At 32.1% G+C, this 27,773-nt stretch overlaps 1 protein-coding gene across 3 annotated transcripts in view; it reads left to right on the top strand.

Annotated features, from left to right (window-relative positions):
- The window catches only part of LOC148605503 (adenylate cyclase type 9-like), a 34,744-nt gene extending 11,745 nt beyond the window's left edge, over positions 1-22,999 (top strand). For all 3 annotated transcript variants that reach the window (XM_088548145.1, XM_088548146.1, XM_088548144.1), the window contains exons 3-7: positions 8,243-8,326; positions 13,582-13,733; positions 16,752-16,802; positions 17,192-17,297; positions 19,088-22,999. In XM_088548145.1, the coding sequence (XP_088404271.1) occupies positions 8,243-8,326; positions 13,582-13,733; positions 16,752-16,802; positions 17,192-17,297; positions 19,088-20,736 (2,042 nt within the window). In that variant the 3' untranslated portion in view covers positions 20,737-22,999. The remainder of the gene's footprint in view (positions 1-8,242; positions 8,327-13,581; positions 13,734-16,751; positions 16,803-17,191; positions 17,298-19,087) is intronic.
- The last annotated feature ends 4,774 nt before the right edge of the window (positions 23,000-27,773 follow it).

Below are 27,773 nucleotides of genomic sequence, written 5' to 3'. Positions count from 1 at the left end.
TTTTTCTTCCTGTTGTAGACAAGTTGTTGCTACAGGTTTTTGCTTCTGACGTGTTCTGGCAGAAGCACAGAACCATCTTCCTGCATGTTAGGAAATGTGTTGTTTTTGTGATATTTCTCAATGATTGTGTTTTGTTGTATAATTACAAGTGATTAGAATTGTCATTTCTTACCAATAATTTGTATTCCAGATTCTATTTGTTGCTTCATTTAGCAACAAATTGTGTGGTTATTGTAACCATGTAACAGTATTCTGCAATGATAGGGTAAAATTTCAGTAGAATCCTTGTCAAAGAGTTCAGAAACCTGCACCTAGGGAGGACATAAAGCAGGAAATGTCATTCAGATCAAAAACAACTTTTCATTTTTTCAAGCTCTTACTATTTGTTCATAGTTCTAATTAGAGTTTGACATTTATTCCTAATGTTTCAATCTATACTGAAGGGATTTTGTGTCATTAACATTGGTGTGTTATTTATGTTCTTCCTTAATTTAGAAATCACAACATCAGCCAATCAAACATGAAGCCAATCAAATATTAGAACATTTGTACTTAGTTCTTTTTAAAAAATCTCTATAACTTTGTTGTAAAAAATCTCTATAGCTTTGTGGTCAAAAAAATCTCTATAGATTTGTTGTAAAAAAATCTCTATAGCTTTGTTGTTAAAAAATCTCTTAAGCTTTGTTGTAAAAAATCTATATAGCTTATCTATGAAGCTTTGCTGTCTAAAAATCTCTAGAGCTAATCTCTGTGGCTTTGTTGTCCAAAAATCTCTATAGCTTTGTTGTGAAAATAATACCTAAACACAACACATTGTCTAAAAATCTCTATAGTTTTGTTGTCCAGAAAATCTCTTAAAGCTTTGTTGTCCAGATGTTGCATGATAAATAATTTAATTAATTCACTCTTTTTAACACTTTATAAGTACTTAAAAGTCATTGATGTAAAATTCCTTCAGTCAGAAAGACTTTAACATTATTTATGCACGTTTTCTTCTCATTTTATTGAATTCAGTTGAACCAGACATGGTTAATGAAAGCTTTCATGAAGTGTAGACCTCACACTTCCGTTTTGTCAGAATGTGTTATTCAAGCAATTTTCTCAGCTTCATTTATTTCTTCAGAACCTGATGTTACCAATATTTTTACAAAAAGTGTGATTAAGGATTTCTTTCATGGACTACTTAAGGCAAATTTTGTAGTTCTCCTGTAATTGATCGGCTAATTGATGTGCATTGTTATACAGAAAAAACAGTTGCAACACAGCCGTAGAAATCCTATTCCATTCCAATGGTATCGATCACCATCAAATTTACTTAACTATTTAAAGACAACATCTTGTATAAGTTATTACCATGGTAACAGGACATCTTAAACCAATCAAATTAGGTGAATATTAGTTGAAGAATAAATGTTTTCGTAAATGATGAGAATTGATGCGAAAGAGACTTGAGTCTTGCTATAATAAAGAAATCACAATGGGGATTACAATCTAATGGGAAAACTCTATATACCAAAAAACAATCATTCCAGTGATTCATGAATTTAAACAAATGTCAGTTTTTTGGACTGGATGGTTGGATTGGGATTAAAGGATGAAGCAGGCATTTATTTCATATAAATAGGTTCTATAAATCACTTGTCAGAATTAGCATTTCATTTAGTTGAGGCAAAGGAATGAGTTCTTTTTGTTATCTTTAATTCTTTTGGGAGGCAATTTATTTGAATATTTGACTGTTTTCTAGCTAGTGGTTCAGCCATTCTAGATTCAGTCGGAACAACTCGGCCATTTCTGCTACACAAAAAAAATAACCTCAGATACAGAAAAGAGAATTCTTGAAAAATTTGCAGGAATTGTAGTCATACTCGACTCTTAAGTAGTTCAACTAGTGAAACCATAATTTTAGAATCAGATCGGTTAATTTTCGGACAGATTCTTCCACCTAGTGCCTCTGAGGTTTTTCTTTTGTGTGACTAGAAAGGCTGAGGAGTTCCTATTGTTCTAAATTAAGTCTTGTTCCATACAATATATACTTTTGTAACAGCAGTTACCAGTATGTTGTTTTTATCACTGACTTTCTTTCCTATTTACTCTTATATAGTTTCAAAGCTTGAATAAATTTTCATGAACTCTTCAGATTTTTTAGGGTCACTCTTTAGAAATAAAACACACTACATGTGTATTGTGGTTCAATATTATTTATAATAAAAATTATTTCATATTATATTATTTTTGGCAATTTAAAATCTGCAATTTTCATTTCCCTTTTGAATGAATTTAAACTGTTTAAATTATCTTGTGGACTCCTGTATATTTGCTTTTAATTGCTTATGTTTGCTGTTTTTTCAACTGTCCTTTGTCTTTAAATGTTTGACAATTCCAACCTTTGGTACCCCTAATATCATTCTCCATTCCGGTTGACAATACCAACCATTGGAACCCCTAATACATTCTCCATTCCTGTTGACAATACCAACCATTGGTACCCCTGATATATTCTCCATTCCTGTTGACAATACCAACCATTGGTACCCCTGATATCATTCTCCATTCCTGTTGACAATACCAACCATTGGTACCCCTGATATCATTCTCTATTCCTGTTGGCAATACCAACCATTGGTACCCCTGATATTTATCTCCATTCCTGTTGACAATACCAACAATTAGTACCCCTCTCTTTTTTTGTTGTTGACAATGTCAACCATTGGTGCCCTGATATATTCTCAATTCCATTTGGCAATATCAACCATTGGTACCCCTGAGATCTTTCTACATTCCTGTTGACAATACCATCAATTGGTGCCCTTCTCTATTCCTGTTGGCAATGCCAATCATTAGCTCCTGATGTCATTCTGCATTCCTGTTCACTGGAAGGATTTTCTATCTTCAAAGTTTTTTTTGTATTACCATTTTATATGTCAATATCTTTCAGCAGAATTATTTGAGCCTATTACTTGCATGAGATATTTTACATTAGACATTAATAGCATCATTTACATGACATTGCTTTCTGTAAATGTCTCTGATTTCTGGATAAACTTTAATAATCTATAGCATTAAGTCAGTCATAGAAAGGCTTCCATTAGCGTCATTATACTTAATATTCAAAGTTCTGTGGTCCATGAAGATTTATATATCTTGAGTTATATGTGGTAATCTTGATAAAATGTTGGATCATTCATAAATATGGATGTCATTTCAAGTTAGTGTTTTCAGCAGTTTGAGGACTTCATGATTTAACCTTTATAATTTTGTTGATGGTCAGATGTTGTTCCAAGTTTGATCTAATAACTTCAATATATTTCCAAATGGATCAAAAGAAATTCTTTTTTCTGGCACTATCTATGAGGATGAAAAACACCGATACAATTTTGCTTGCCTACCATATACTTTTTTTATACTTGTACATCTATGTCACTTTGAAGAATGTACAAAAACTAACATAGGAAAGAATAATCAAGGGAACCAAGATTCTAGTGGTAATCAAAGAATATATACCAAGGATAAAGACTAGGCAGGGAAAACAGACACACACACACAAAACAGAAGGAAGAACTTGGGGAAAAAACACAAAGAAACAAAAGTAAATGAGCAACCCAGACAACACCAAAAATTTGGAGCATAGACCTTGTGCACTGGTAGGGTATGTGTCTTCTGCTTACAGTCATATGATCCTGCACCAATCAATTCATGACTTGTTGACTTTTTAGTATACTATAGCAAATGAACACAACTCCAGAAAAATGCAACTAATGATTAAACCCATATTTTGTTGTCCTTCCACTTGATTAGATAATGATATATGCATACATTTGAACATTCATGACTTCAGGTCACTTCCCATTGTGACAGAAAACTAGGAAGGCAAAATCAGTCTTATATGGATTTGATGAAATTGCAATGCAATCACATATTGATTCAAATACAAGTATTCTTAACCATGTACATGTAGCTCTCACTAAGAAAACTAAAATTTCCTTGAAAATGCCTTAGATGCCATAAATTCAAAATTTTTCTTTATGAGCTCTACAATTCAGAGTAATATGAGTATATGTAGAAGTACATGTAGACCCTTTCATGTATGAACTCTGACATTGGCAGGGATTTTGATGTACTGGTATAAATCTATTGATTCAGCTATTCTATTATTGACAAGCAGATCTATTTATAGAAACAATTTATTATTGAAATGATAAGTATTGACTTTTTGTTTAAACAGTTGATATGTTTCTGTAACCAGAATGTTACTGTTAAAGGATCAATTTAGACAAGGTTAGATACAACAGCTGATGTTGTCAAAATGTCAATAGTATGGCAAAATAGGTTAGTTTTATGAGGCTTATGAATATTTGTGCTTTTTGGCTTGGGTTTCAATTCTGTAGGCACTCCCCCACAGTTTCTCTATAGTAAATGATACGAAACCTGTTGCCTTGTGACTCATACTTCCTGCTACTTTTTGCCTAACTACATGTTGTACCTGCAACTCAAACTAAGCATAGATTGCTTAGTTATCAAGTGATTCAAAGATTTTGAAATGTATTATCAAAGTTTATATACAAGACTGAATACCTTATTGATCTAACACAGTGTATTTTTAGGTAGAGACTCAACTCCCAACATCTTGAATAAGTTCACTGTTGTTGAAGCATCAAGTTGAGGATTTTCTCAACTGGGTTGTACTCCTGAGCAATCTTCCAGAAGCTATAGACCACATTGAAGTTCAAGCATTTACATTAGATCTAAGAAAATAAATTATCAAATGTCAGCTTTCCTCTGCTATGTTCTGTCCTGAATTTGAATACAAGTAATCCCTTTTAAGTGGCACATCATCATTCTACAAATCCTACAAGTGTATATGTATATTACAATGAGAGTACCTGTACATTGTAACATGGGCAAACAGTGAACTAAAAGTAATCAAAAGAAAATGCATAGTATTAATTGTTTATATTATGTTAAGTGTCTGTTTTTGCTTACAGAGATATTTGCAAAAATTGATACCAATATATGTTCACTGTACAGAATTAATGAAAATTAGCAACCGTGAAATTATATATGTATGTTTACATTATTTGAAAATGGGTTGTTTAATGCAACATAAATGTAAGTAGGCAAAATGCAAAATGATGTATAGTGCCCTCTAGTTTCAATTACTAACCCTTGATTACTGTCTCATCTACATGTACAAATGTTATGGAATTTATTTATCCCATATTTAGGCTGTTGGTTTTTAATATGACTGCAACTTTTGGTTGTATAATGGTATCATGCTGTTTTAGTCGTTGTCTGCAGACAATTTGGTGTCCAGACAATAATTGTGGGATATGTGTTTGGATCTCTTTGAAATTATACTGAAATGTTTCATACCACAAATGAAAAATGCCAGCTGGATTTCCTCAGAAAAGGGGGTGCTAGAACATTATTTGCCATTTTTTTTTTATCAATTTGACACATGAAAATGACAAATTTTCCAATATTAGTTGGGGATGGGGGGGGGGGCAACCCCCTGCAATTCCCCTCTGGATCTGCCACTGGAAAACTGGGATTATTTTTAGGGTTGTGACTTGAACTGTTGAAGAATTAGAGGCCAGTAAGGTACAGGAATTTAGTTGATGTCTAGATCTGTGATAATGTATCACAAGGTGCCATACTACAAAAGAAATGCTGGTATTGATTTTGGGGTTTATGACTTAGGAATAAGAGGGTCAAAAAGTGACCACTTTGCTCCTAGCCAAACTTTTATTCTTTGTCATATAGTTTTTGCAATCAAAATTCAGAGCTGTATCAAGTTTGTATAATGTGTCAATACTTGCCGCAACTGCCTAGGGTTTGACCTCAGCAGTCTTTTCAAGCTGAGGCCTGTTAAGCATTTTGTTTAACTTCCCCTCTGAAATCTTGTATGGCTGTTCTTTAGTCCAGATCATTGAAATAAAACTTTTGTTTGTGGTTAGGCATGAAATAGCATTAGGAAATTATTATTCAAATGATATTTTGCATGAGAGATACTTCAGTGATTGCTCTTTATTGTATGGAGACAATACCAACCAGTCTAAGATCAAACAAAGTAGTTTTTGCTGATATCATCAATTCATGTAGAATGACACTCAATGCAATTCTCAGCGGCTTTTAATGTTTACTTCAGTTGCATACTATATGTATACTGTAATTATGACGTGATGTTGCTGTATTAGGTATAAACATGCCATTTTTGAGATGTTTCATTGTAGAAACAAATACTAATAGGATAATTAATTGGAAAGACTAAATAAACAAAATTTGGTCATGAGTGCCGAAGAACGCCTAGATTTAACGTGTGCGGAACTTGTTCCACGCAGGAGTTCAATCTTTATGCGTTCTTGGCACGATTGATCATATTTTGGTTATTCACAATAACCAGTTGATTATATAATTTCCTACATTATTCATTGCTATTTTCAATATGAATTTTATATTTTGTAAACGGTGGATTGATATTCATGTTGAGAAGAAGTTTTAGCGGGAGAAAGTTGGATAGTGAAATTACCAAATTTATTTCACAGTGTGAATTTTTTGTGAATGGATTTTTTTTACACTTGGAACATTCGGTAAATCACTGCTATCTACAAAAATAAAAAGGTATTTTCACAGGGTTAAAACTTTGTAGCTTTTGTTAAAAATAAATACACCAAAAACTGGATATAGTGAAAGCAACAAATGCACCCAGCATATAACAATAAATACTTTCAGAGGTCACCTTTATACCTTCAGCAAGTGAATAAATACATGTTGAGTTATATCTGAAATGCCCTTACAACTAAAGGATGATATCCCTTTGGTTTCAACATTGACAAACACAGATTCATGTAAAACTTGTTGAGATTTTAATTTTGTTGATAATTCTTATCTACCAAATAAACAAAAACTCGACCCAAGGAAAAATTCTTATCTACCAAATAAACAAAAACTCAACCCAAGGAAAGTTTCTGTGTTTGCTGTAGACATTACAATCTGCTTCCTTGGCTGTCCTTTGATTGTTGTGCCTTAGTATTATCCACATCATGCAGGTATGTTCCCCTTTTTTGGGGTATAGTAGTGATTTTATAGACAGGAAGCCATGTTCTTCCATATATATACTAATGTAGCCTTCTGTAGTATTGCACAGAGGAGTCCATTTCTACAGCAGATTCATTTTCTTCCATATATTGCCTTTTGCAGCTTGTGGTGGTTCAAAGTTTATGGATTTCTCAACTGCCTTGAATTCCAATATAATGTGTGTAAAATAATTATGACTTCTGTTATATTGCATCTCAGAAGGATGTGATATACTGTTTTGCCCTTGTCTGTCTGTCTGTCACATTTCTTTTTGTAACAGTTTTCTTACAATCACTTGATATTTTGACACAAGCTTGGTAGGTATGTGTGCCATATCATGGAATTTGATTACAGACTTGTATGACAACAACTTCTTGTTTGCCAACTCCATTATACTTTGGCCATACAATTTAGTTGGTATTCAGGGGTATCACTAGTGTGCATAGGCTTACAGATTACATGTTTAATCTTGCATAAGGTTTCAATGTTTTATTGTGTTGTTTGCAATATAGTTGTGTATACCAAGGTGATCATGAAAGATGTGTGTTTTTTTCTATTTTACAGCAATTAAAACTGTTAACTTCATGAAATAGAATTGTTCTTCTGATTGGATGACTGTTATCTGTAAACTACCTGTCTGAGGTAGTTAACTGGGCATTGGAACATTTTAACTTTCTATTATTCCAAATGTATTTTAATATAAGTCTTGTTAAAAGTTTAAAACTCTTATACAGTTGTCCAGTTAACTACTGTTACCTAGTCTAGTAAACTACCGGTACTTAAGGTAATTCAGGTGGTGATTGTCCTTTAATCCAGGGAAGACCAACTTTTTCTGCTGAAGTTAATTATTTTACTCACTATTAAAATTAATATTTTGTTCTATAATCCTGCTGTGCTACGTGTACATGAAATGTCAGCATTATCTTGTGCATGTATCTAAGATTTGTAGATATCCGAAAATCCTCAACTCATATGAGTAGATTGTAACTTTTAAGTTTTGAAGCAGAAGTCTCTTCCTATATGATAATCCTGTCTCAGTACCATATTGTTGTGTAAAGTTTAAGTAACTGTATGATAATATAGTTTGCTTTGATTAAGTCTTGCTTTAGTGAAGTTCTTTGATGGTAATAAGTGCATTTACTGAATGTTAATTATCCTTCCATTGCAGATAATAGAACATACAAGGTGTTGATAGAAGATTACAACAAAGAGACCTCACAGTTTTCTGTCAGACATACAGAGGACCAGAAAGGTATTAGTTTGGATGTTAGATTTTTTTCTTGTGGGTAGGGGGGTAGGATTGTTATTTTTCTACAGTCCAGAAAGTAATGTAATTGTATGACATAATTTCTTTGAGTGGCATTACTTACAGTCCAGATTGTTAAACTTAAAAGTTGCAAGTGTTTGTCATGTTACCATATAGCTGGTACTTTTGGCAGGGTTCTAATTTAGGTGTATTTTAAAAAATGTCAAAATAAATTCTGCAAATCATTAGCTCTGAGTTAAAGTAATTTTAGTACACCACTTAGCATCCCCAAAAATTTTAATTGTCAAAAATTTTTCACAGATTTTTTGCCTCAAAATTGCCAAATTTTACACCCTCTCTATTGTAATTTAAAATATAACTACTGAGATATCTGCAATCTTAGTAGTTATACTTTAAAATCCAATGATTCAACCTCAAATTTTTCTCAAACTGGTTGTCATTATTAAGAAAACCTCAAAAATTAAAGAATGGTATTTTAGGAGTGGTATTGTAGATATATTGCCTTTTTCTAAATACTGGGTCATTTTCTGCACTTTATTTACATACTGGCTTGTACTTCTATACAGACTAGTTTTTTTTCCGTCTTAGTTCTGATTGTTGACTTAAAACTTTAGAATGTATTTGTACTGATAAACTAAGGCAATTAGATAAGATGATTTTGAATTTTCCATGAAACTAATCCTGAACTGTTACTTAAATCAAAAGTACACATTATGTCATTCTCAGATTTTCTAAAATACATCTGCAATTCTCGTTAAATGGGTATTTTTGTTCCCTCGATAGTTTTAGATAGTGGTAATACAAGGTTTTTCACTACTGAATGGTTTTATGCAACAACCAAATCTCCTAGTCATGTTGTCAACAAGTTTAACTAGATTTGTTATGTAACTAAGACATTTATATGAAAATCATGAGGAAGCATTTCACCGATATTGAAATGTTATAAGACCAAGGGAACAATTTATCAGCTTATAATTCACTTGTTCTAAGCCATTTATAGTTACAGTTTTACAATATTTAGATTTGCTTCCTTAAATCAAATGTACTTCTGGAATTTTATTTCATCACAGAACACCTCTTTATCTGATGTGAGGGTATAGAACAGGTAGGGATGGGAAATGGGAATTTATCCAAAATAAAGAAGATTCCTATTTCAAACAATTGATTGATTGATTGTAGGTTATTGTCCTGTAGCAGGTATTTCTTACATTTCAGGACTGGAAAGTTACCAATTGAACTTATAAGCTCTGTACTAGTCTAATTTGCTGAGCCTGATACTTTTTACAGGCTAAAGGGATAATGCTTGTCCACATGGACACATCATTATCACTCTTGAGCAGGCATTCATCACTCTATCTCCTTAATGTTGCATGATGGAGAATTTTAAGGTTTTGTATATAACTTCGCAAGGGGTTGCACCAGACCTCCTGTACTTCTAAGATATCATGAACACCAAGTCTTTTAGTTATGTATTTGGAATAAGATCATGAAACTATAAGATATAAAGCTAAAAGAAAACAAAAAAAGTAGAAGTGTAAAAAAAGAAAAATGATTGTTGGAGTATCTGTTATTGTTTATCAAAGTTGTGGTTCAAATTCATATCAAAATGTCAATTTATTTCATTGACAGCTTTTGTGGTTTTGTATCAAGTCACAGAATTAAATTAAATAGCAAATGTTTATAATATGAGTAAAATTCAAACTCCAAAAGTTAATAAGTTGGTTGATAGAAAATTATTCTTAGATATTGATGTTACAGTGTATATGATTTGACGGAGTTCACTGGTATCCAAAACCTGTAGTATTGTTATTGATACCCACAAATCAAAATTATTTTATTACTACATAAAAGATGATAAAAAAAAAGTACTTTCTAGTATCCATTTCTTCATCCTGTTAAGATTTTGTGTTAGTAGAAAATTGTTTCAATTATATAACCATTGGATGTCAGATCATTACATGGAAACATTCTGTTTTGATGTTTGCCTCAGAAATAATTGAAATCGATTGTAAAAGGTAACACTCAAATGGAATTTAATAAAGATGGATTGTCATAGGCCAGAATGTCGATTATGAGATTGAGTTCTTAGCTGCAGGAGATATGACAGGTCTAATAGATCATGCAATCAAAGTCTTCTAAAAGGTGAAGCTTGGGATGAGGGATTTTTTTTTTAAATCCTGGCTAGTCTTCATATTAGGATTATAACAATTTAGTGCATGATGAAAATAGCAGAAAGGAATTTGCATTGATGTTGGAGTGTTACATGTTCAAAGGGTTCAGTGCTTTGTTTTATTCTATATAACAATATAGTAGCTATAATACACATCATTTCATGAGAACTTCATATGTTCCACTTTTTCACAGTAAACACCTTTTATCTTGAAGTTCCCTTTGATGCCTTTTGGGCCTAAGCTGTTTTCCAAATTACTCCCAAATTACCCCTACATGTTGTAGAATCAGAGTGAATAGTCCTTAGTTTTCAAACTATTAAGTCTTGAAAAAGAAATACTCGAAAAGTTACATAAAGTTGCAAGAATAGTCATAACATTTCAAACAAATATGGCTTTTGGTTTAGCCTGATTTGTAACTATGGAAACCTGAAATTTGATATTGTTGCATGTTGCTATAAGTTTATTTTACTTATTTAGCCTGTTCACTTAAGTTAGTGAGTCCATTTAAAAATTGTGCTTATACCTTCTACCACCGTAGCAAGTGGAAACAGCACAATCCATCTGAGCTGCAGTGTAATTCTCCTGAACAATATAGCAGCTGATAAAACATTGGTCTAATCTATCTGGTAAAAAAACTATTTCTTGTATCAGAATGCTGTGCATATTACACTATGAGTCTTCCATTGGAGATTCAATTTCCTTTTATACATTCAATAATTACAGTATTGCTGCATATTTCTTTTGCATATCTCTCTGCAATCTGTTTATAGATTTTTCTGTTATTTCCCCCTCCAGGACATTAGGGTTGGAAGATCAGTTTTCTTGGCTGAAAAGTTCAGTAAACCCATGAAATACATGAACTGACTAGGCTTTAACAGTGCTCAGTCTTAAATGGTTAATAAGACTAGAAAAAAACATTTTTCTTCATATACGACTGCTTTATTGTGATTAAGGTGAAATCCTAGTCTTGATAGCAACTGTATGTCGGAGAGCCATTTTTACATAGTATTGATGAATTTAACAAGTTCAACCTCTATTTTAAAATGGCTTTTGGCTTTTTGAGGAATGCTTTGTATGCTAGCGTCTACCAGTAAAAATCAGGCAAGGTTACCAGGGGAAGTCTGAAAAATCCATTTTTGAGTGTAATTTTGAATTCATTGCAAATTATATCCTCAAATAATACTGTTTTTTTTATATAGTGATTTTTTTGTACCTCCTCTTGACCAGAATGCTGCCCAGATATTTCCTCTACTTCTTGTAAGGTATTACAGAAAATGACCAAATATGAGAAATCTGAAATTATTTTTCATAAGACTAATATATCTCAAACAGCACAAATTGTAGGATCATTTAATGATTTGATGGGAAAACTCATCAAAATCTGTGTATAATTTCTGAGCAGACAAGATAGAGTTATTGTACTGGAATGCTGTTAATCATTAGTGTCAATGTGAGGTAATATTGTCTGGCTCTGGTAACTGCTACTGACAACTAGAGTACAATTCTACATATCTCATAGGATATTTCTCTTGTGGAGGTGTTTATTGCTAAGCCTGTCTCTTAATCAGGCCATTATCTACACAATGTTCTCTCAAGAAAGAGGAAGAATTTGTTTTTTAGGTAATATTTTTACTAAGACTATCTTGTATCTAGGACAATATCATCAGTGCCTTATTTTGTAGGTTGCAAGGGTTCAAATTAGTGATTGCCTGAGATCTAGGACCCCCAATTACTTACCTGATCTTCAGCCATTTTCATTGACACTTTTTGAGGATTTTCTTCCTTGTGGACCATTGATTTCAAACTTGAAAAAGTTTATGACTTTCTACTCTAGGCGGGCAGTAAATTTGAACTCCTTGGGTGAGATGGTTGCCATCTAGCCATATGCTACCGTAATTTAAACTTGTTAGATGCAACTTAACATGGGTTTAAGTTTTTCTCTCTAATAGATCTCCTGAAATGTTGCTGATGCAAACTTTACTACCCGCACATACATTGCCCTCATGAAGTGGAAGACTAAGTTAGTGATTTAAATTGCAAGTGAAATGTTCACCGCCAGATGGTGATTAAATTACCCATTTGCATTTTCCAAGTTTCCTATAAATTGCACAGGAGAAACCAATTCTCCTTCAGCTATCATTGATTCAAACTATTTCTCCACTCTTTATGCTAAAATTTAGATTTTAATAAGCTTGCAAGTGGAGAATTAATTTACTCTATATATAATAGCAAAACATATATATTGCTGAACCTAATGTATTTAATCCTATTTAATATACGTATCTGAAATTATTGAAAGAAATTCATTGCTCATAAAATGAATTCAAATTCAAATTTTATTGAACAGTGATGTAATTAATTGTAATTTGGATATGTTAGAAATAATGTGTATGTATCTAATGAGATTTATTGCATACATGTTACATATACATTAAAAGTTACTTGATCATGGTCAGGATAAGCATTTTTCATGTTTTTAGAAAACTGTTGTTTTGTGAAGCATTTAAAAGCATGAAGTGCTAGTCCATGGAACATTTAAATGTTTTAGCCAACCCATATAAAAAATAGCTTATTAAGTACCCTTCAAATTTGAAAAATACTGATACCTTCATGGTACATGAATCAGAAATGTACAAGCCTGAATCCCCCAAAACAGTTTTATCAAGGCTAGTTTTCACAAAGTCTGCTGAAATAAGCTTAATAACAGGATTGAGATACATGTACATGTATCACCAACAGTGGTAATGGAAGGGTGGCTGGATTTACAATGAATTGTAGGACTTACTAAGATGTAGGTGACTAGGTCTTTGAAACTTCTGGTGTACATTTGGAAATGTAAACAGGGTTTTTTTTCAAAATTAGTTTGAGATAGCTAGTTAAAACTATTTTTGACTGTAAGTATAATACCATTGTCTTTACCAACAGGTCATATTGCAGGCTTACCAAACTGAGTGTTAGATGAGAGTACACAGAAAATAGTTAATCAATTTGTAGATTTTCTAAATTGAGATTTATTTTCTCAGTCTTTTTATTTTGTCTAGTCAAATTTTATTGTATTTTCTTATGCAGTGATCAAGACTTACTTCATCACTAAACCGAAGAAAAAATCTACAACAATCAGTCCAAAGGCGTCAAGTGGAGATCTTCAGACAGTAGGAGAAGCTGGCAATGTTGTCATTGAGATGGAACATGTTGGCCCAGCAGGCTCAGAAGATGGAGAGGTATGTGTAGAAGGGTAGAAAATAGCCCTGTGGGGGACTCAGGAGAGGTTTATGTCATAGGATAGAATGTGTCTTTCTGTGAGACTCAGGAAACAGGGAGGTTTTTATGATAGGGTAGAATGTGTTCCTGAAGGGGGTTTGATTGTTATTAGATGTTTTAGTCTGAAATTTCTTGGACAGCACTGTGGTTTAAAATGTCTTCCCTTGGATGGAACATGTGAGACTCTGAAGCTCCAGTGGAAAGAAGTAAATGAACTAAGAAACTAAAGATAACTTGAACAAAAATGTATCAGTGGATTGGATCTTGTTTGCTATTAGATAGATAGAAAACTGTCTTTGAGGTTAGGATAAGTAAGGGTTTTTTACATGTATTTAGAGACAGAAAATGTTCAGTAAGTAAGCCAGTGGAAACTGTGTTACAGGTATATATTGACTGAGGCAAAGTTGCAGATATAGTAGGGGTAGTTTGAGAAGGTGAAAAAAGGGTGGGTAGGTGTGGATCATAGTGAGTATTTATCATTATAGTCTCAGGGGATCAAACAGTAGTATTTTAAAAAGTTTATCTTCAGATCTTTACTGGAAATAAATCAATAGGTTATGCAACAAGATAACACACATACAGATTCTTAAAACTTCCTTATTCAAAATACCTTAAACTGGATCTTAACTTCTAACATATGTTCAAAAGACTGCACTAAGGGAAGTAACTTCACTTGGTTTCAAAAGCATTAAAATATTGCAGGAAATTTGTTTTATTATTTGACTTCCAAAGCAATTAATACAAGGAATACAAAGAAAGTTAGACAATCTATACTAATATCTAATGGAAACGAATGACTTGATAAACCAGGTTTTATAGCATCTATTCCTTATGGAAACAAATGACTTGATAAACCAGGTTTTATAGCATCTATTCCTTATGGAAACAAATGACTTGATAAACCAGGTTTTATAGCATCCATTCCTTATGGAAACAAATGACTTGATAAACCAGGTTTTATAGCATCTATTCCTTATGGAAACAAATGACTTGATAAACCAGGTTTTATAGCATCTATTCCTTATGGAAACAAATGACTTGATAAACCAGGTTTTATAGCATCCATTCCTTATGGAAACAAATGACTTGATAAACCAGGTTTTATAGCATCTATTCCTTATGGAAACAAATGACTTGATAAACCAGGTTTTATAACATCCATTCCTTATGGAAACATGAATGACTTGATAAACCAGGTTTTATAGCATCCATTTGTGATGGATACATGAATAGTTGGTAAAACCAGGTTTTATAACATCCATTCCTGGTAGACACATGAATAGTTGGTAAAACCAGGTCTTATAACATCCATCTCTTATCGTAATTATTGGGTAAACCAGGTAAAAGTGACTGTCCTTACAGAGAAAATTCATCGCTTCCTTAAACCACAAAAATAAAAATACATAGGTAAATATTACGTTTCAGTAAAAAATAAATTCATCTTTTCTTATAGTTTATAAATATTACTCTGTTTATATTTTCAAAATCGAAGCATAGCTTTTCTAAGATAGGAAAGGCAATCATTTTCTTGTATGGAATTTGCAGCTGTCGTCTGAATTTTATTTACGTCACATGATATGTGTAAAATATTCCCACCATCCGTGGAGAACTAATATTTCTAGTATCTGTACAGATTGATCAGACCGGCCAAAACTGAAATGGATGTTGCTACAGATGCCCTTAAGGGACAAAAAATGTAAAGTATTGCCAAGTGCTGTAAAGTTATCGACCATTTTGAGAGCGAGGGGAAAGGGGGTGTGGGGTTGGAATTTTTGGTGAAAAAAAATTTCAAGTTATTCATTTATTGAAAAAAAAAATATTAATTAACAAGACAGATTTTCAAATAGAAATATTGATTTTGCTTGCTGCTTAAATAAAAATAAAAATATTGCACTTGCGAAGCAAAAATTTTCATGCAGGTCGATCCCCTCTCTTTGTAAAGTCCTTTATTATTTTTTACGGGTTTCACACAGACGGTGCATGTATGGTAAAACTCACGGTGTTCGCTGATTTAGGCAATGGCTACCCCATATTATGTCATTCATTTCTTATGGAAACAGTAAAAGTTGGTTGTATTAGGTTTTATAGCATCCATTCCTTATTGAAATTTTTAAATCAATTTATGGCACAATAAGTATTTTCTTGCTTCTAGGAACAAGTTTTACTCAGTCATAAATTAATAGTAGATTCTATATACTATTTACTATCAAACACATCTTTGGATGAAAAAATGGTGTTAAGAAAAGACAGGATGTTCAGAAATGTCAGTTTGTTTGATTACACTGGTTGATCAACAATACAAGGTTCAGAACAAAGACTTAAGCCAAGAAAAAAAATATATGTCTGTTTAAGGTAACATTTGATGTTGAAAATTGGATTGGGTAGGTAAGCAAAATCTTTTTTGTCCTGGTAAAGACGCCATAGAAAAACTGGTGTCTGTCTGTCTGGTCACACTTGTGGATGCAACTTCTCAGAAACTGCTTGACAGATTTTGCTCAGATTTGTAGGAGAGTCACCATTTGTTTGATTCATCAAATTTTACAGGAGTTATTGGACTTTTTGACTTCAACTGTTTTTTGCAGTGGGCGATGGGGGGAGGAGAGACATGGCTACAGGTTGCTTGTATTTTTTTTTAAATTATTGTACAAAGACTCTTATGGAAGGATTTCTTGACCTTGATAGTGCTCAACTAAAAAATGATAGTATAGCAGCATTTAATAAAATAAATAGCAATGGATGTGCTATTGTAGATAGGGCAACCTTAAACAGACAATTTTTTTTTCTCTGGCCAAAGATAATTGTTAAACAATAGAAATTAGAAAAAACAGAAGAATTTCCTTATTTACTGTATATGTATGGTATTAGTTAGCTCAATATAGTTACGTTATTTTATGAAATTATGTGTCTACTGTATTTACTGTATTGAAACCATAGCATTAATGTTATCAGCTTTAATATCATTATCTTGTTAATTACAGGGACACAAGGAAAAAGAAGGTTCACGACTGTCAAACCATTTTGATTCTAAGGTAGGAATAGGCATAAAGTAGACATGGAACATAAAATGACCTGAAGTTTTAGTAGACATTTTATGGTTCTTGTATTCCCAAAGGAATAGTCTATATTTAAGTCAAATCAGTCTCTCCATAGGCTTGCAATTTAAAATTTTAGATTCGTTAATCTTAATGATAAGTTTAAAATTGTCAGTTGTGGCCGTCACTTTTGGGTATTCAGTAGAAAATTTTGACCTTGAAGTTTTGCCAGACTGGTTGTTGGAACAGAATAGAGAGTTCGCAGTATTAAAATTTGGACCCTAAAAAGTGTCAGATTACTGAGAATTGTTGATTACTCTGCTGTCTGATTATGCAGGATCCATGTAATACGCAATGAACATGTTATCTTTTTCTTTTATCTTCAGGGTACAGATGCTAATGGTGTTTCACCAACAGAATTACTCCATAGAAGACATAGCAGTGGTTATTATGCAGCTAGTGAGCAGTCTTTAGATGGGATAGGCAGGGATGGTAAATATGCTTGGCTTTCATAACATGTGTCCTCTGCAGCTGCTGGCTTTATCTTCAGAAAGTTGTAGGGCTTGGTGTCCCCAAACTATTTATTAAATTCTTAATTGTCATACAAACCATCAATTTTGTGGGATAAATGTCTTATAAGGTAGGTTCGAAATTTTGAATTTTTTTTTTAAGAAAAATTACTAAAATAAGCTATCTGCTACATGTTATATTTATACCCCACACAATCCAAATTTAGGTGTATATAGGAATCCACCTGCCAGTCCATCCACATTTCTTGTAAGTGCAACTCCTTCTAAATTGCTCAAGAGATATTTTAATGAAACTTTATAGGAATTTTGGGCATCAAATGGATGTTCATGAAGGAATATAGTTATTGTCAGAGTATTCCAAAGGGAGATAATCCAACTTAAGTGTTTCGTAAGCGAAATTTTATAGGAAGGTTGGGTATCATATGTTGTTCATGAAGGAGTATTACTCCAATGGAAGATAATTGAACACAAGGGTTATTTATTTAAATTCATGAACTAATTATGTTCTTCTGTAGTTCAGTTGAAGCAAGGGTATTCTCTTTATGAGCTTGCTCATAGTATTTCTAGTTCTAGTTTGGTTCTTTTGATTCACAGAATAATGGCTTTTCCGAGTGAACTATTCTTTTTTATTCCAAAAAATATTGTTATGTGTCTAATGACTTTGATGCCCCAGTGACCATAATATTGCTATGCTTGTTTGAGAATGGAAATGATCTCTCTGAACTAGTTTTGATTTTGAAAACAAATAAATACATCTGACTTTTTTCTGAGTTCAGTTTAGGTGGATGAGCAGTATGTTACATATAGTAGAATGTCAGGTAGACCTATTGTTATATTGAACTTATGTTATTCTTTGTCTGCTTTTTTGTTGTGAACATACATCTTACGTTTCCTGTATCCTTGGACAAATTATCAATCATTTAAGTAGTTTTAACTATTGTCAAGGGAGATAATCCTAATCTGGCTTTTCCTACAATTAAAGTAATTTGTCAACATAATTTTGAAAAAATTTCAAGGAAATAATCATTCATCAAAAGCTGCTTTAAATAAAAAAAAAATTGTAAAAAAAAACTTTTGATTGAATTTCTGATCTCCAATTTGGATGTTATGAGGCTATGCATAATGGAAAGCATATATGCTAGTTGCTCATATGTACTCTTCATTTAGCAAAAAAAAAAAAACTCTGTCATACCCATTCAAAACTGAGAGCTAGCATAGTATATACATAACTGATCAAAGAAAAAATATTTTCATGATGATTAGTCATTTGTTTGGGCATGAAAGTGATGAAAATCATGAAAGTCCTTAATTTAACAATTGCTCCAAAATTATTTGGACATTTTGACAGAAAATCATTTGTATGTCATTTCTATATAATTTGAATTTATGTACATGTACATATTTAAAACTTGATGTCAGGTGGTAGCCAAGGTAAAAGATACATTTTGTAAACATGGAAAATCCTTTTCATGTATTAAAGTAAATATTTGTGAAAAAAAAAGGATGTACCTCCTCAAAATGAAATTTCAACCTTCCTTTGATTAGGTAAAGTGAATGTTTATTGATAAGCAAATTTTATGAAAATAACTCCCTTCAAGACACTGATTAAGAAAGTATAAGTGCCATAGGTGCCATGTTTTGGTTATCCTCTTGTGATCAAGTTATTATCCTTTAAGTATTGTCCTTACACTGTGTCACTTATATAATTAGATACTTTTAGAAGACACACAATTATTTTTTTTTTTATTCCAGAAGATTTCAAGGATCCTACTAAGATACCAATGAATGACCCATGGAAGCATCTACGTGATTTCCACAGGCAGACTGATCGGCAAACCATCAAGTGTCTGCAGGAAGACGTAAAAAATAAAGATCTTTTCTACCATCCACCAATCAGTAGGGTAACACTCAATTTCATAAAACCCGATCTCGAACACGACTATAGGAATCGTTACCACGAGGAGATGCAGACACAGAACACTATTTCGTCACCTAGGTATCATGGTTTGTTAGAAACTATTGTTTCTTTGACCATTTTTACCTTGATAGCAATATGTTGTTTTCTAATTTTTGACAGAGGTATCCCATGGATCATAGTTTTCGTGGTCTCCTTAATCATTGAAGTGTTGGCATTAGTACATGCCTTTACTGATATTAACTGTCATGAGAAAAAGGTAGATGACTGTCCAAGCTGTATGCATTTTCTATCTGGATGGTATTTTAGGCATTTTATAGGAGCTGTATTAGCCAGTATACCTGTTGTAGCAGTATATGCTAACATGTCATGTAGGCTAGTACTCAGTTCAATGCTGGAGGATAATTTTTTTTGTTACTGTGTTGTAATGGCTATGCTTCATTATTGTAACTTTACCATGTTAAGTTCATGGATGAAATCAGTTCTGGCCGCACTGGCGGGGATTTGTGTACTCATTCTGTTAGGTATTGAGTTGTGCGATATGTCAGGTGATGTTATAATTGATGTTGTTATGAATGTAACAGACATTTCTTCAACTATGATGCCAACCTATGGAAACAACACACACAAAGTTGAGCACTTATTTTCTGGTCATGATGAACTTATTTACGAACTGATCCTTGATGTTTTGTTACTGTTTATACTCATCTGGTTTCTCAATAGAGAATTTGAAATCAGCTACCGTGTCAGTTTCCATGGAGATGCTGGAGCTGGAAAAGCAAAACAACAAATGAAAGAAAACAAGGAGCAAGCTGATTGGTTGCTCCACAATATTATTCCACAGCACGTCTCAGAGCAGTTGAAAACAACCTCCAAATTCTCTAAAAATCACAAGGATGTAGGAGTTATTTTTGCTACGATTGTCAATTTTAACGAGTTCTATGATGAATCGTACCAGGGTGGACGAGAGTATCTTAGGGTTCTTAACGAACTTGTCAGTGACTACGAAGATCTTTTAGATGATATTAGATTTAAAGATGTTGAAAAAATAAAGACCATAACAAGCACCTTTATGGCAGCATCAGGACTAAATGATGCCAGTAGAGCTAAAAATAAACATCCATATGCACATTTATTAGCTTTAATGGAATTTTGTATCGAGATGCAGAATGTTGTACAGCGATTCAACGATAGCATCTTCAATTTTGATTTCATTCTAAACATAGGTTATAACTTCGGTGAAGTGACCTCGGGTGTCATAGGAACTACAAAGCTTTTATATGATATTTGGGGTGACACTGTTAATATTTCAAGTAGAATGTACTCAACAGGTGTCATGGGCCGAATTCAAGTTCCATCCAGGACAATTGAAATATTAGGAGATTATTTTGAATTTGAAGAACGTGGTTCTATACAGGTTAAAGGCAAAGGAGAGATGAAGGTGGCACTGCTTGTAAAAAAGAAAGATGGAAAGTCTTGGGATTAGTTCAATGAATTGTCATTTTTTTAAATTCATTATTTCTGACTTTTATTCAGTTTTTTATGCAGTTTTATCATATGAAAAAATGAATACATTTTTTTCTCATTTTATGTTTTTAGAGAAGGCATTTTACATACATATATTTTTACTTTATTTCTCGAATGATTGTTCAATATTGAATCATTACATTTATTTTCAAGATCAGCTTCAAAGAATGAAACTGTATAATAGCACAACATTTGATTTATCATTTTTCAAGTTCTGCTGTATACTGTGAAAGTACTATTGTTTGTAGGGTATCAATTTTTCGTGGTTTTTGTGGGTAGGTCAAAACGCAAAATTTGGTTCCCAACGAAAAGGAGATTTCCATTGATGTGTAAACTGAAAACCTCAACACCATGAATTCAAGAATCCATGAACTTGGGTTTCCTCCTTGATCCACAAAAATTGGTATCCACGAATTAGTGTACTTTCACAGTACTTAAACATGAAATGTAAACTTACCATTTACTTGGTTTTTTCTATGTAACTTTACTGCACTGCATTTTGACAGTAATTGTATATTTTACACATTACATTACTATCATAGGGAGTTATAGTGGAATAAAATGAAGAAAATAAAATTGCATATATTATTTTATATTGGAAAATACAGTAGACCAGAAATGAAAGTTCAATTGTTGGTATTATATATTAAAATATGAAATTATCCAAGTACATGGCATATTTTGTCTGACTTGTATTTTTGTGAAAAAAGTTGATTTTTGAGGATTTGTTCGAGTAGTAAAGGTCTTGATTTTTTTTAACTTCAAACATGGTGTAACATTTGTCTATGTTGTTAAAGAATGGAACGCTCAACTTTTTAACCCTAGGAATATTTTACTATCTCTTCAACACTTTTTTTATGTATGAGCCTTTACATAAAACCAACTTTATGAATCATCGAGTAGTTACACATTTTATGTGATGAAGTACTTCCAACTTCTGTTTTTTTGTTTTATTTTCTTTTTGTTGCCATATAGGAAAGACCAAGTCTTCCACTTATCACTGCTTATTTTATGCATTTTTACTACAAAAAAAAACACTTTTTAAAAATCTTGTTAAAACCAAATACTTTTCTTTCTTTGTATATTTATGTCCTATTTATAGATTTTTATGCGTAAATTTTGTATACTGTTTGAAATACTCAGATAAATTTGTTTTATTTTATTATTATATTCTGAATAGTTCTATGTATAGTATGACACTATTTATGTGTCTTCTACTTTATTATATATAAGATCATATTTTAAAACCTCACTAAGGATGCACCTTAAACAATATTATCTAAGCTGATTTAAGACATTAATGGAAAATTAGATACATACATTTATATAAGTACTTTGATACAATTTATATAAATTCAGAAATTGTTACTGCATGCATGAGTTTTTTATAACTGTAACATTCTAATCAAAATATGGTTTAAATTTTTGAATCAGTTGCACTTGTGCAAAACAACTCATAGAATGGTGAATATCTGGTGAGTGGGGAAAATAAAGCAACTATAACTCACTGCCACTAGACATTTGGTACGCAACTTCTGCATGGGGTCCCATATTGTGGGATAGGATTTAAGATCTGTCTCTGTTTACCATCTTTGTGTATTTTTCGGCAACCTTCCCAATTTCTGTCTTTGCCCCATTTTTATAACACTTGTTTGCATCTATGTCAATCACCTTTGTAACATAAAAATATTGACAATTTAATACTTTTACCATTAACCGTTGTTTAAAGATATCATTACAATAATTATTTTTGTTTTATGCTGCTCTAAGAGTTTGTTTTGAAACTTTTTTCTTGGTTCACTTCTATTTTTCTTCATTCATTGGTAGGTTTGATAGAATTTTCATATTGTGTGGTTTTTTTTTCATAAATTATGTACAAGAGGTTTAAAAAAAAATGGATACTTTCATGGAAGACATTTGCTTACCCCTTGTCTGTAAATATATCAAAAAAAAAGTATTCTTGTTTCTGTAGATAATTTTAAATACCTTTTTTTTTTCAATTTTATCAACAAATTTTGAGGTGAAATAATTTCCTCATCAGTAATACCTCAGGTAAAATATTTTAGTTGGCTCTGCTGCTAAGGGTTTTCCATTTTTGATTATAAGGATTTTGTAAAGAAATTGATATTTTGGTAACTACGTAACTTGTCACATAAGAATTGACATGCATTATAGGAGATTTCTTGTATTGAACATGTAGGACAAAATACTTTTCACATATTTTTTTTTAAAATGACAGTGATGGCACCAAATAATTAACCCTTATTTTTTAAGAAAGAAGTATGAATTTCAACTATTTTTTACATGTGCTGTAAGATGTGTGAGGAAAATGGTTTAGAGAATTTTTAAATAGAAATTTGAACAGTGATTTCATCATTTTCAACATTTTTTCTTTGGACCTTTGGAGCCTTGAATTTCAAAGAAATTTTACTAGGAGGTTCTGATGTTAACTTTTACTAGGGCAGATGAGAATAACTTTACATGAGAGAATTAAATCTTGCAAAACAACAATAGGAAATAACTATTTTTAGGTTTGACCCAGATTATTCATTTAAATTATTACCATATGGGGAGTGTAAAATAGATTTCGATCTTTTATCTGTTTGCTGTGTTTTATTTACAATACCAAGTTTCAGTTTGTTCAGGTTTGCAGTGTTTTAGGGGTTTTTCTATTTTGTTTGTTTGTTTTTGTTTTTAATGCTACTTGTACATTTTAAAAGTGACAGACACTGTTCGTCTTATTTAGTTAATATTAAAATGAAATTTAAACTAGCTTGATCTTGTATGTTATTTTATTGATATCTTGTGCATATATTTGTGCCTTTTTAAAAGTGAATATTTCTTTCATGTTGATATTTTTGTTCATAAATTTGTAGCCCAGCTCTTTTGACAAGTTTGACGCAAACCTTATCTTGTGTCTGTGCACCTGTTTTAAAAAATATTTTGATATGAAAATAAAGAAGGTCTGTAGAATGGAAGTGAGGGGATTTATACAGATTATTTATATTATTTAATCAAGGTTTTATTTTCCTATTTTTCCACATTTTAGTGAGTTTTGATTGTTCATTTTATATTTTCATGTCATAGTCTTGTTTGCATCTGTCCATTGTCCAAAAATAACTACCAAATACACAGAAAATTTGAAATATTTAAATGAAGTTTTTGAATTTGATAACTGACAACCTAAGTACCAGTACATTTAAAATTTGGGCAAGTCGTCCTAATTCTATTTTGTGTTGAATCACATTTTCACACCTACCCACTATCTAATCAGTTTGCGATAATGTATTTTCCTGTAAGCTAGAATATGAGGATATCTCTAAAATCACCATGTCTTAGCTATCTTAGTTTAAAAGGTGTTTTAAACCAAATGTACTTTTGGTATGACTGATCAAAAGAAATATTAGTAGGAATTGTTGGTGTTAATTGTGTGTGAAAACTGAACATCTTTTTTTTTCATTTTGTAATGAAAATAAACTAATGAAAGCTGGATATGTCAGAATGATATTTGATCTCTGTCTGATGTTGTTTAGTCTGTTCACACTCTTACAGTTATGTTTGAAATTCTTGAATCTTTTGAAACTAACACCAGTTTGGTATATAAATTACTTAAGATGAAAGCTGTTGGAAATATTGTTTTACAGGAACAATTGAGAAAAAACTCTTCCTTTGCATCTTTTCTTCTGAAATTATCACAGGTGTTTACCTCCATAAATGCAAATTATGTTCTGCAGATTGTGCATCTCCCTTTATATACACTATGTTAAAGTTAAAGAATTCAGGATTTTATGCAACTTTTCATAGAATACAGTAAAAAATTTGATTGTCATAAAGTAGCATTACACATTTTGAAAGGTTGGCATGTGTGTATTTTAACCATTGTAATTAACATATACAAATGTAACTTGGTATTTTATGGTTTGTTCAGGTTTCATTTATAGCTACCGATAGTTTGACTGGTATGTAAAGAGCTTTGGTATGAAACATGGAACCAGGTCAGTTGTTGGTTGCTTCTTTCTGTTTTGCCTAAGCTCTTCACTAACTAGTTCAACTTTGGTAGAATCAGAACAAGCCCAGACTATCGTACCATAAGGTCCATATTTAGGTATCTCGATATATTTTGATGAGTCCATGTTTTATAGACATGTTGCAAATTTTTAAGTAAAATCTTTTTAGTGATTGTGCATCATATTTTAATTTATCTTTATACTGAATGTCATATTAATACAAAGTAGATTTGGGTTGACCTAGAATATGGGAGGTAACTCTTCATTGTTAATATTGTTGTGGTTTATAAAAACTAGTGTAATTTACCTTTCATTTTGACGTTTGTGGCAGTGTAAAATTTTGGTGGATTAAATTTAAATTATATCTGATATCAAAATTCTAGGAATATGTGAAATATCAGAAATTAGTTTTGAACTCTAAATGTTACCTTCTTTTGCGGAATTTTCACTACCCCACCCCCCCAAAAAAGACAAAGATTCAAACATTTTTGGGGTTTTATTTCTTAATCATTTTCAGCTTTTCTCTATTGAAACATACTACCATGTAATTACTGAGCACCATACTTTTTCTGAAGTAAAAACTATACAGTTAAGATTTACCTCTCTTGTTATAGATTCTTCCATTGTTTATTGTATAATTAGATTGTGATATAGCATGATGTTGTTAGGTTTTTTTGCTTCTATATATATTTTATGGTAATTTTAGAAGCAGTGTTACTTGAAAAATGCTTCTGGTAAGCTCAAATGATAGTCATGAGGAACTCTTACCCAAACTGGAGACAATTAGTCCTTGTAATATTTTCATTTTATTGTCTGTTTATCATAACCATATAATTGAAAGTGGCAATTCACTGTGACCTCTGTGAATTAAAATTTGTTAATGGGAAGTTGCTGTTCACTCTTTTGACTGAACATAAAATCACTCTATATTGCTGTTAAAAAAGTATATTTGAGCGTTCATTGATATTTAATTTGTTTAAATGAATTTAGCAGTCAATTTATTTTATTCCAGCATTCTGAATTTATGCACACAGCAAAGAAGAATAGCCATATAAATACATTCTCCAGACATTTTGGTATCTTATTTGTTACTTACTTTTAAGAATGAAAACCAAAATAATTTTTTTGTAAATCACTTTTAAAAGTGATAATTTGAACCAAATGTAAAAACAAATGTTGCTTTATATGTTTGTGTCATTGTCTCAGTTTTAGGGGATATAGAGTCTGTAGCAAATGCTAAGTGAAGATATTAAATTAATAAATACGAAGTGTGATTTGTTTGTTATATATGTTTAAAATGCAAATGGAAAGTGTCCTAGGAATTTTATGTCCTAATTTTGAAGTAATAAGAAATAGCAATAGGTTTTGTAAGTCTCCTTCTAGTTTCAGTTTCCCATCAGGAATTTCCGATGTAGAATGTATTGAAGTCCAAAGACCAATCTGCATTTTATTGTTTACTTCCAGGAGATCCAAGCACTCCATCACAATGCAAAACCATTTTATTTCATGCTTTTCTTAACATTTTTATCCTTTAGAACTAGACATTTGTCATTTTTATCAGTGTTTTTACACCAAAAAATATTGTGCTTTTAATGTACTGAACTCGAAGCTCTGTTAATGATGAAGCTCCATACATTTAAATGGTAGACTAGGACTCATACTTACAATACAAGAGTCACATGACGAGACTTACATACCCAATAAGTATGTTGAATACAATGACAATTGGCTAAATACATTTAAAGAGGAGGACAAGTGAAAGGTTCTTAAATCTTTTGATATTTCGAAAAACATGGCCACTGTTACTAAAAATAGAACATAGGGATCAGACAGAATTTTTTGGGGTATACTCCAAAATCAAAGTTAATGCCAAAAACTTGAGATGATCAACACACACAGTGTTGATAAAAGAATACAATACAATTAAAAAGAAATGGAAAAAAAAACAGACAACACACAACAAATCAAAACACTTGCAATTTAAAGTAACAAAAAACAGGAGTGACACCACTCATGTGGCAAGTGAATAAAATCTTGTGTCAAGTTCAGTTGGTTTTCAATCCGGTCAGACATTAAATGTAAGGAGATATCTTGTTAGAATCTTGGTTCCCTTGATTAATCTTTCATTTGTGAGATAGAAAATTTATACCGGCTAATCATATTGTGATGACGACCGTTTAACTTCTGTGGTGATGAAAAATTAAAATGCTGAATCAAAATCATTAGTTTTGACATTAATTCTCTTCTTTCTTCTTCCTATAAAGTTCATCCCTCAGATGTCTTGAGTATTGTCCAACTTGGCTATGTACACTATTTACATACAGTAACAAAGGATTTAAAAGAATCTGTATATACAGTTAAAATCCAAGTTCGTCTACTCTGCAGTCAGGATTCCCACTTGGAATGCCTCTAGTGTGGGTACAACAACTAGTGTGTCTGGCAAGGCATTCCATATCCCAATGGCTGTGGGGAAGAAGGCATACTGATACGCCTTGATTATTGAGTGAGGTATGATGAACCTCACTGAGTGGTCTCTGGTTGTGGAGGTAATTACTGGTGTGAGGTATTGTTGCGATGGAATTGCAATCTGATGGTAGACAATCCTGTACATCATTATTGCTTTCATGTTTTGTCGTCTATGTTGTAATGACGGCCATTTGAGGTCTGACATCATCTTACGGACACCACTGTAGGTTGAGTAGTCCCCACTCACAAAACATGCTGCTCTTTTCTGCTCTTGTTCCAGTTTGTTGATGTTCTGTTTTGTGTGAGGGTCCCATACTGTGGCAGCGTATTCTACATTTGGTCTCACTAATGTAGTATAACACTGGGCTTTGACTTGCTTGCTACAACTGCTGGTGTTTCGTCACAGGAAACAACAAGTGGAATTTGCCTTCTTTGTTATGTTGTCTGTGTTTCTTCCAAGTCAGGTTGGTGCTGAATGTAAATCCCAGGTATTTGGCATGTGGTACATGAGTAAGAATCTTGC

This window comes from Perna viridis, chromosome 10 (assembly GCF_037379345.1).
Source record: "Perna viridis isolate PV_CMFRI_1.1 ecotype Kerala chromosome 10, ASM3737934v1, whole genome shotgun sequence".
NCBI classification, from domain to species: Eukaryota; Metazoa; Mollusca; class Bivalvia; order Mytilida; family Mytilidae; genus Perna; species Perna viridis.
The sequence above is the reverse complement of the archived record's forward strand: the minus strand, read 5'-3'. Positions and strand labels throughout refer to the sequence as shown.